General features: G+C 50.1%; 2 protein-coding genes across 2 annotated transcripts; one reads left to right on the plus strand and one right to left on the minus strand.

Moving 5' to 3' along the window:
• The first annotated feature begins 482 nt into the window (after positions 1 to 482).
• Positions 483 to 7,187, plus strand: TMED6 (transmembrane p24 trafficking protein 6). Its single transcript, XM_065416719.1, has 4 exons — positions 483 to 826; positions 4,026 to 4,152; positions 4,460 to 4,611; positions 6,576 to 7,187. Exons 1-4 carry the CDS (start codon positions 563 to 565, stop codon positions 6,807 to 6,809), a joined length of 777 nt encoding a protein of 258 aa, XP_065272791.1. The 5' UTR covers positions 483 to 562; the 3' UTR covers positions 6,810 to 7,187.
• A 346-nt stretch (positions 7,188 to 7,533) lies between these two features.
• NIP7 (nucleolar pre-rRNA processing protein NIP7) lies at positions 7,534 to 10,597 on the minus strand. The gene is made up of 5 exons (XM_065416616.1): positions 10,473 to 10,597; positions 10,195 to 10,281; positions 9,752 to 9,890; positions 8,112 to 8,252; positions 7,534 to 7,979 (listed from the first exon to the last, which is right to left on the minus strand). Exons 1-5 carry the CDS (start codon positions 10,526 to 10,528, stop codon positions 7,860 to 7,862), a joined length of 543 nt encoding a protein of 180 aa, XP_065272688.1. The 5' UTR covers positions 10,529 to 10,597; the 3' UTR covers positions 7,534 to 7,859.
• Between the last annotated feature and the right edge of the window lie 32 nt (positions 10,598 to 10,629).

The raw sequence follows: 10,629 nt of genomic DNA on the forward strand, positions 1-10,629 counted from the left end.
AGAAGTCACAGCCAAAGATGAAACAGGACCTATCTTGCAGCACCCAGATGGGATGGCAGCATAAGATAGTGGAAGATATAGGGCACACAGCCCATGTAGCCAAGTCCCTGGGTCTTCTCTGGCATATTGTTGCTCTGTGATCAGTGTCTAGATTTCTTGTACTAAATAAAGTTTCTAGTAATGTTTTAACACACTAATCACTATAATAGAGTCCTTCAGACCATGGTGTGGGCTGTCGACAGAAGTCTGAGTGCAGGACACCCAGCCTGCCCCCAGAACAAGCAGTTCCCCAGGAAGGACCGTTTGTACCTAGTGACGTTTCTTCAAAGCGGACTTCATTTACAAAATGTTTCAGAGGGTTAAGCTCTAATGAGGACAAACTGCACAGCTGCCCATGCAGGCCTGGTAATTGCACTGAGATTACCTTGAGGAGTTGAACTCCTTCCAAGTGCCTCTGATGTTTGGATAAGTGCAGCTGTGTTGTGTGCTGAAGGGAAAATGTTTGGCAAAAGCAGAGAGTGAGGAGTGAAGTTAATGATTATCCCCTTGCATCCTGGGACCCATGCTCCTGCTCTGCCCCAGCCAGAGGGGTGGAGGCTCACAAGGCAGCATGGTCCCACTCTTTCCTTTGGCTGTGATTGTGGGTCTGCTTAGTCTGACAGGCCCTGCCAGGAGCCCAAAGACCGAGCCCCTGAGTGGCTCCAGTGAGCAGCCTCTCTTCCGTGGAGCTGATCGCTATGACTTCGCCATTGTTGTCCCTGCAGGTGGCACAGAGTGCTTCTGGCAGTTTGCACATCAGAGCGGCTACTTCTACTTCAGCTATGAGGTGAGTGCTGGGGAGGACTCTTGCAAATGGCAGGTTTTCAGCTCAATGGAATTTCCTGGTAAAATAAAGAACTTCCCGCAGCCAGACAGCTGCATATCCAACGGAGGAATTGCCAGAGTGGATCCAGCTGTCATGGTCTCTGGCAGTAGCCAGTACCAGCTGCTTCAGGGGGAAGGTAGAATGAATCCTGTAGTCAACGATTAGGCAATAACCTGCTCTTAGAGAGAGGCTGTCAGTCAGTAGCTGGTTTATGTCCTAAAGCAGGAGGGCTTATAGCTCCCCAAAACAGTTACTTTAAAAAATCCTAGTTAGTGTAACTCTGGATGCTCTGTGTTCGCTTAAATCTCCAACCTTTTTTGAATCCTAAACTTTGTCTCAATGAGCTCTTACAGCAGTGAGTTCCACAGGTTAAATGTTTATTGTAAAACATTGCAGGTAGTTTCTGTAGTGTAACATTTACATTGTGCACACACAAGATCCCCAACTGAAAAAAAGACAAACTCCTGAATCTTTCCAGCTATCAGGATGGCCAGCTGTCTGGGGTGCTGGGTTCTTTGGAGTGCTCAATTTCCCCTGGAGTTTGGCAGCTGCTGGTTCTAATCCCACTCCAAACGACTAGCTAAAGATTTTTTTTATCAGACTAAATGATCTAAATGGTCCCTTCTGGCTTCAGAATTTTTAAAAATGGTATCTTCTGTATCAACTTGCTGCCTTTCACTTTCAATGTCTGCTTGCTCTTGTATGCTGAGCGGGTGTGAATAGGAATGCCCGACCTACCTTCTCCATGCCTCTATTTTGTCCCTTCTAATGTCTCCTTTGAACTGAACAGTCCCATTCTTGTCCTCAAAACGTCCATCCCTGCCTCTGAACCCCTCGATTTTTGCTCTACCCCTTGAAGGAAGGCGATGAGGATGGTGTTCTGTCCTGGTAGCACACAGGAGTTGCCCTCTAGTCCAGTGCCCAATCTCTGACAATGGCCGGAGCCAGATACTTCAGAGGAAGATGGAAGCAGCCTTGTATTAGGCAGGTGTGGGATGATCGTCTCGTCACCTCCCCACACACATATTAGCTGTTTTCCTAATTCCTTAAAGAGATGGGTTTAAATCCTGAGGCACGAGGTTTATTGTCTCTTCAAAATTAGTTAGCATTAACTATTGTAACTCTGGATATTCTTGTTACCCATATAATTGTCCAATCCCTTTTTGAATCTTGCTAAGTTCTTGGCAACAGCAACATCCTCTGGCAATGAGTTCCGCAGTCTAATCTCGCAGGTGGAAGTGTTTGCTTCGTGTTAGTTTTGCATTTTGCATTTTGCTCTTTCATTTCATTGAATGTCCCCTATGTTATGAGAGGGGGAACAGAAGCTCTGATCTCTCTCTCTTTTTAGCTGATGGTTTATTAGTGATTCATATAATGGCATCATATTTTTCTCAGCCATACTTTAAACATCCCCTTTTAACCCTCCTGACTTCCATTTTCACTCTGAATGCCATAGATTACTCTCCTTTCTATTGACTTCACTGGAGTTGGATTTCTTTCCCCTGAACAAGAGGGGGCTCAAATAACCTCTTCAACCTCATTAGCCAGACTCTTCCCCTCGCCCCCCAGCTCACCTTCCTGTTTGTTTTGTTAAGGGGAGTTGCCTGCCTTTTAGTGACCTCACTCGAGGCTGAGTCTAAGGTTTTTAGGGCCTTTTTGACTAAATTTCTTTTCAACTCCCCCTTCCTAAAGGTTAAGGCTCCACCATGCTGCTCCTGGGGCCCTCCCCTCTGTTGAGGAAGCTTGAACTTTATTGTATTGTGGTGACTATTAGAGGCTCAACTAGTGATTACTTCAGGCAACTCCTGGCTTTGGCTTTGACCTCAGTGGAGAAGAACGTCTCCTGGTTCTGGAGGATGTGCTGTTCCGAAAGTTGCTAGGGAACTTTGCCAAGTCGGTAGCAGAGGGGTGAGTGCTAGTAGCCAGCATCCAGTGTTGGTTGGATCTTCACTTGGCAGGAGGTTCCACAGTGCATGAACTCAGCTGAGCATTCACAACAGGAGACCTTCCTGTCCCCTGGGCTGCGAGTGGCAGGAGTATCTGAGGTCTCTTGCTGTGTGGTTGTGTATCGTCAGTGCTAGGTACTGGGCTCCCACCTGGGATGGAGCCCTCCTATCCTCTTATCTTAAACCCTGCGACTTCCCAGCTTCTGTTTACACTGGGCCGATTGAAGTAGATCTGGGAGTTTGTGCCTGGCACTCTTGGCACTATTCGTGTTTATCAGCTGCTCCCTTTATCTGTGGTGCGTGTGGAGCAAAGCAGCTGGGCTGTAGGCAGAGGGGTTGGAGCTGTTCAAGGATTCGGTGGACTGAGCTGGCGTTCAAGCCCAAGGTGCTCCCCTGCCCTTCTCTCAGCCTGCCCCAAAGCAGGGGAGGTGTGCGGCTGGGAGTACTGATGGCTGCATGTGTAAAGGGCAAGGAGGGCTGGGTTGAACCATAACACAGCTCCCGCTGGGGGCTGACTGTACATGGAGGGAAGGGAATCCACTGCCCAGTCATGGAACGTGTTGGGGGGCCAGCCCTGTGCTAGCTAGATCTCTACTAGCCGTGGCACGGCTCAGTACACAAACGAAGTGGTTGGGGAGAGAAAGGGGATTGTGGGAGAGGAGAATTACCCTGTATAGCGCAAAACAGCAAAATCCTTGGTGTCCTTGCTCTGACATGGGCAGAGGAGGAAGCAGACTCAGCAGGTTCTGCTTGCCCCAGCCTTCCTTTCTGAGCCTGCGTCCCCTGGAGCTAGGCCTGAGTGACCAGCAAACCACTTAGCTGCCAGGTGGAGGCTCTTTGCTACCACTCTGCAGGGTGAAAGATTTCTCCCCATTTCACTGACAGGAACTGAACCATCCAGCCACACACTATGTGGAGAGCCAGGACTTTCCCAGTCCCGTGCTTGTTCCTCCAGATGGTGCCTCTGCATAGCCTGTCTGGTCTGCTCAGGACGCTGTGGCTCCTGCAAACTCATGGGCACCCACTCGAGGTGAGTTTAGCTGTGTAGTAGTTGTCACTGAGAACAGTAATGGGCTTTGCTGCCTTTATAAGCAACACGGCCCCATCTGTTCCCATGGGAATTTCCGAGGACAGCATGGGTCAGGCTTGTTCTTTGCTAGAACTCAGAGCTGCACCCAAAGTTCCCTCTTCTGCTCATTGTCTCTTGGCTTCAGGTACAACGGACTTCAGGAATTGGACATGACAGACATATCTTGGCCACTGCAAACGATCCCAACGGCCTCCAGATGGGCACGTCCCAGGATATACGAGGACAGATGAACTTCCCCACCAAAGAGACAGGTTCTTGCCACCCCTGCTACCTCCCTGGCCCGCATGAGAGCTGGACTACTCCAATCCTCCTGCAGATCGTTAATGATCTAAGCCATAGTCCTGTAAAAGTCTTGCTAGACACAGCATGTGTGATACTGAGCTCAGAACTTGACTATACAGACAACCAAGCTTTTCTGCAGCTGCTAAGCTCAGAGAGACCATGTCTCTGCTGCAGAGGGGTAAATGGGAGCTAACAGAGCAGAGGATTTGGGGTAATGTCTGACTGTCACAGCACCTGTTGCTCTCCTCTGATGCTTTGAACCACTTCCCTCTACAGGTTTTTACCAGCTGTGCTTGAGCAATCGGCTCAACCACTTCGGTGTCGTGCAGGTTTATCTCAACTTTGGTGTGTTCTATGAAGGCTTTGACCTGCAAAACTCGCCAGACATGGAAAGGAAGAAAATTAATGACACACTGGAGGCAATTGAGGTAATGTTTTATTTGCACCGTCAGCTGCCTTGGAATAAATTTTTACTTATTTTTTTTTAATTTTATTTATTTAATTTATAAATTTATTTAATTTAATCAATTGCAGGGCTGAAGCAAGCTCAAACGGGCATCTTGGTTTTGAAAATGAGGCACATGGAAGTAAATGGGGAGCTAAGGATAACTGCTGCTCCCAGGAAACACACATGGGGCAGCAACTGGAGTAGTGTTAAATCAGTCAGACACTTGGCTTTGGAGAGAGCCAGGAATGGGGGGGTGTCACATTCTGGGGTGCAATCCAGATCAATGAGTATCTGTGTCACTGCCTGCCCTGTAGCCCTGGGGGCCTCACAATGCTTTGCTGCTGTAGCTTCCAACCTGGGCCGACCAAACAACATGCAGGTCACACCTTGACTGTGTGTAGCCAACTGGCCCAGCAGCCTGTCGGCAACACTCCAGTCACCCTCTGGCTTGGTTACTACCTGCAGGGTGACCCCAACACACTCCCAGTCTTGAATTTTCCCCAAAACGTGTTCTGCTGTCCAACCCGTTGCTGAGCAGTTCAGGTATTAGAAATCCATTGCCCCTCTAAGGGGTCAATACGCAAGTTTGCTGCCTTAACTTGAGTTACCCAAACAGTTCAGTTCAAACACAGCATTGGATTAGTTCTGATTGTAGTTAAAGAAACTCATTTTATTTTTTAAAGACATTTTAGGTGAGTACAAGGCATTAAAGTCGGAAATGGTTACAAGAAAACTAAAGATAAAGCACTGTCTAGTAGCTAAAACTGAAGCTAGACTTGGTTGAAGATAAAATCCTTAGCAAAATTGCTGACCAAATTCTCAGGTCAGGATCTCTCATAAAGTCAAAGGGTTGGCTCCTTTGTCATCTTAGGTGAGAGAGAGAGAGAGAGGGAGAGCTTTGGGGTGGTTTTGCCCCTTGCTTTTATAGTCCAGCCACCTTCTGAAGTGGATTCTTCTGAGAATTAACCCTCAAAGCAACGTTTATTCAAACTCTAAAGGTGGCAACATGGAGACTGGTGGTGAAAGTGGCTCCATGCACGTTCTTCTCCGCTGTATATGCTGAAATGCAGCTTGTCTCCTGCCATTTCCCCCTTTTGCTGTCTCAAGGACCCTGTTTACTCCTTAGATCTAAATTGAGGTGTGCACATTCCTGTATTAAACAGGTCTGTCCTAAACAACTTTTGCCTAGCCAGGGCTGTGCTATCACCACTGTACAGGGTAATTCATAACTCTACATATGTTGTGTACATCTCACCAGGATATTGACAAGCAAGTTATTAGTTTCCAAGTGATACCTCACAGGGCCTATGTTCAACCCATAGTATGTGTAGCGTGTGAATACAGTGCTGCTTTTGGTCACGGGGTTGTGTGAAAAACAGGAAGGGTGGCTGAGGGAGAGGTCTGTCAGTGGGGCATATGAAATCGGATGGGGCTGACTGCTGGGGATCTGGAGGGAATGTATCAATCAATAGGCTCCTGTTCTGTTCCTGAACCACCCTGCTCTTGTCATTCAATCCCAAATTATGAAAGATCTGTTCCTGCAGGCTCTGTGGGAGGTCTGCGGGGCTTCCATTCTTCCCCTTACTGGTTCTCATAGGAACTTAGCAACTGCCAGACCAGATCAGCCCTAAGGTCCATCTACCCCTGTATCCTGCCTGACAGTGGCCAGCACCAGATGCTTCACAGGAATATTTAAGAAACCTGGCAGAAGGCAGATGTGGGATAATGTCCCCACAAAGGTTTCATCCCAACCCCCACTACTAGAGGTTGTCTTGAGTCCTGAAGCACATAGTTAAAGCTCTTCCAAAACAGTTAGCATGAACAATAATATCCACTGGATCTGGCCAAGTTCTTGGCCTTGGTGATACCTGGTGCCATTGAGTTCCACAATCTAATCAAGGGTTGGGAGAAGGATTTCATTACCTGTCCTTGTGCTTGTTGCAGGAGAGCACCCGCAAGCTGCAGGCCCATGTCTTCCACATGTGGCGCTTTTATAACTTTGCCCGGATGAGGAAAGCGGCTGACTATTTCATCCTTCAGTCCAACTATAACTACGTGAACTGGTGGTCACTGGCTCAGAGCCTCGTCATTGTCCTCTCGGGTGTCCTGCAGCTGTATTTCCTAAAGCGGCTCTTCAATGTGCAGCCCACTACTGCCACCAACAAACCGAGGTGCTAAGGCCTCTGGCTTACACCACTGCTGGACCCATGCAGCAGGAAGGACCAAAGGACAGGCCCGTAACACTGCAGAGCACACTGAACTCCATCTCATCCTTTCTCCCCTCCGCCTCCACGGAAGAATGGGAGATCCTACCTGTGGAAGGAGTTGGACTGGGGGATTGTTTCAGGTACAGAATTCCCCTCAATGCCCTAGCGTCCAGCTGGCTCTTTATCTTCTCTTCATTCTCTACTCGGCCTGTAGCACAAGACCCATTTTGGGGGGAGGGAGAGGGGATGGTTCACTGTTGGTTTAGGCCTAATCTGCCCAATGGTCTAATAGTGAAATGGCTTGAAAAGCTGTTCACGTATTATAAATAAAACAAACAGTTCACACTGCGCAAGCACTGTCCTGTCTGAAGCCACCATCCTCTAGGAACCAGGGCTGCTCCCTGCCATGGAAGCCACTGCTACAGCACCCACCTACACGGCTTCTGATTAGCCCCGGGGGTGTGGTCATGGTGTCCTCCAGTCGCACAACCCTGTTAGCTCCCCCTCCCGCTGTACTTGGGTCTCTGTTGGGGAACAAGGCAGAAACAATCCTGGGTGAGGGGAGGAATCACTTTGTTCCTGTTCACTGAAACAGCTGTGTTCACCTCCGTCTCCTGCTACACAGAACTTCCAGCTTGCCCTAGCACCCGTGGAGGGAGTAGGTGGCTGCATTAAGGTGAACTACCCCCCTCCGCAGCTACTACTGAGAAAACTGCCTTTAGTCTGTGAGCGTAAGAGCTGTTCCTGGGCAGGGCTTAGGACCAAGTAGCTGAGTTCTTTCACTAAGCCACACCAACATGGTTTTTATTAGATAGGGATTACATAAAACTTGTTTTCTGTCTCCTTCAGGCTGGGACAGGCACTCCTCAGAGCTCACAATAGTTACGACTAAGTCACAGGTAGACTGGTCTGTAATCCTCCACAGCAGCGCTCCCTGCTGCTGCTTTGAGTTCTGATCTCACAACATGCTCCCTTGCCACGTGCAGCTGAGTCCTCAGAGCCTTGTGCTGCTGGCTGCCCTTTAAGTAAGTGTCTCCTCATGCCGCACGTACTCCCCAACGTCAGCCTGATGAAACACTACGATCGCCATGGGGTCCACTTTCCGGCAGTCCTGGGTAGACTTTGCTGCTACTCCAAAACCCTGGGGAATTAAGAATAGTGAAACTCAGGCTACTAGTGTTGATACTACTTGTATCAACACTACTCTGCTCAAAGCAAGTTCATCACTGTTTTCTGAAGAACAATCCACTCCCCTACCAGCACTGTCACTTACCAGAGGAACATCGGCCATGGAATACACCACCACACCCTGGTACTGAGCTGTGTTCTCGGTGATGCGGCCTAGGCCAGATTTCAGCACGTGGTTCCCATAAAGGAAGGACTGCTCTGCTCCAGGTTTCACCCACACTTTATACTGCAAGAGAAAAGCACCCATCCTCAGGAGGCACAGCAGTTGCTCACCCAAATCTTCACAAGTTAAACTTATTGCTGAACCTACAAGGTTATTCCTCATGCAACTGGGCACAAGGATAGAGACACAGGTGATACCACCTTATGAAGCAAGGCTCAAGTAGGGTATCTGGGACATGGGAGACAACAGGGAAGACCTGTAACAGTCTGTTTCCTTTTGCTCTTCATGCAGCCATGTAAGGGGACCAGAGGCTGAGGCCAGTGGGGGTTAGTGCCAGGGAAGCCCACAGAAAGCAGATTACTTCGGGCATGTAGGGTGAGCCAGAAGGCAGACACTTGAGACTGGGGACAGCTCCAGTGTCACAAGGCAAGTGAGTAGGGAGGGAAATATTAGCAGTAAATAGTTAGTAACACCTAAAGACCTCAAACAGGATCAGGCCCAACTGTCCTGGGCACTGTATAAATCTATTAAAGAGACACTCCATGCATACAAGCTAGAGTGACACAGGGTAGGGGATATGCACAACATAAGAGCAAATGAGTATGAGGAAGAATTGGTCCATCTTGTTTAGTTATAGGGTCTGCAGACATATTACACCCTTTTCCCACCCAGGTTCCCTCTAATTTTTTCCATGTGTGGAATAAATATTATGTGCACGAGTAGAAACAAGAAACCTAGATATAGTATTTTTTTTAAAGTTAAAGAGGGATAATGACTCCAGCCAGGACAGGTTAGGCATTTTAGAACTCACACTTAAATTTAATTCTTTCAGTAGTAAGAAAAAAATGAAATGCATAGACCAGACTAAACACACTTTTGAAAGAATAAAATTACAGAGAATATATGTACATTGCAAGAAGTAACAACAATAATATAAGTATATGTTGGGAGGTGCGTGTGACAACACAGGGACAGCATTTGTGTGTGTGTGTCACACAGACTGTGTGTGTGCTGGCTGCTGGGAAAGTTTTTGAGAGATGCTCCACGCTGTCTCTTTAAGGCACTCATGGAAAGCTCTCCTGCTCTGTCCTGAGCCCTGTTGTCTCCCCTCCCCTGTTCTGCGGAGATGGGGCACATGGGTGGGGAGAGAGACAGACTGTGTGAGCTAGCTGCTGGGGAAGTCTCAGAAACAGTGCACTCTCTCTTTAAAGAAAGGCACTCAGTCACTCACCCTTCCCTGCAGAAGCTCTGAGTTCTGAGCCGGGTTGTGTCCCCTCGAACCCTGCAGAGATGGGGTGCTGGAGGAGGGGGGATCAGCACCCTCCCCCACCCCTGCTCTGCACAGCCAGCAGGAGGGTCCTGTGAGCAGCTGCAGAATGGAGCGACAAGGGGGGAGGGGCACCTGAGCACATGCTACCTCTGTGCTAATCAGCTGGGCAGCACTTAAATGCCTCCTGGGCTGCTCAAGGAGCAGCTTATAGGGAGCACAGCACCCCCGTGCTGCTAAACATGACCAAGGATCAGGTTGCTACCTGAAAGCTTCTCCTTAGCAAGCCTCTCACCTTGGCATAGGGAGCAAGGTAATCCAGGGCAGTGACGTGGAGCCGGAACTTCTGGGTCTTGGTGAACTTCCCAAAGCAGGTGCCCAGTGCCACCAGCTTGTCCCCAGGGATACTGGTCGCCACCTTCAAGATTCTCTCACTAGGAAAGAGCAAACGCAGCCAAGGTGTGATTAGTTCTCAGAGAACCTCAACACCTAAAAGAGAAGGTTTAACCAGCGCCAGGCCCCCCCCTGTCAGCCAGAGGCACGGATGGGGCTGGGGACCTGCAGTCACAAGCAGCATCAGCCCCGCACTCTCCAGGAAAGGACCAGGAGACAGAGCGCCCTGGGCCCAATCCCTGCCCTGACACAGCAGGGGCCCAGTCTGCAGAACTGGTCACTTCAATGGCAGCTGCGGAGCCTGCGCTTGGGGCCGGGGGACTCCAGCCCGGCTGCGCCGCCCACCTGACGTAGTAAACCCGGTCCTTGTGCAGGCGGAAACAGTAGGAGCCGTCGGGCCGGTCCACCAGCAGCTGGATGTTCTCGCCAATGCTGTGGGGAGAGAGACCGTGAGCGATGGGTCCCGGGACGGGCCACCAGCCCCGGCTACCTCCGACCAGCCCCCCCGGGCCAGGCCAAGTCCCCCTCCGACCAGCCCCCCCTCCCCGGCTACCGCCGCCCAGCCCCCCCGGGCCAGGCCAAGTCCCCCTCCGACCAGCCTCTCCACCCCGGCCCCGCCTCACTATTTCGCGAGCTTCTCGAACAGGGCCCGGGTCTCCTCCTCCGTCAGGGGCCGCATCGCCGCACCCGGCAGCTCCGGGCTTAGTCAGGGCACTGCTCCACGTGGGGGAGGGGACAGCCCGGAACCGGAAACAGCCCTGGGCTAGTAGAGTCTGGAAC

Source organism: Emys orbicularis, chromosome 14 (assembly GCF_028017835.1).
Source record: "Emys orbicularis isolate rEmyOrb1 chromosome 14, rEmyOrb1.hap1, whole genome shotgun sequence".
Taxonomy (NCBI): Eukaryota; Metazoa; Chordata; order Testudines; family Emydidae; genus Emys; species Emys orbicularis.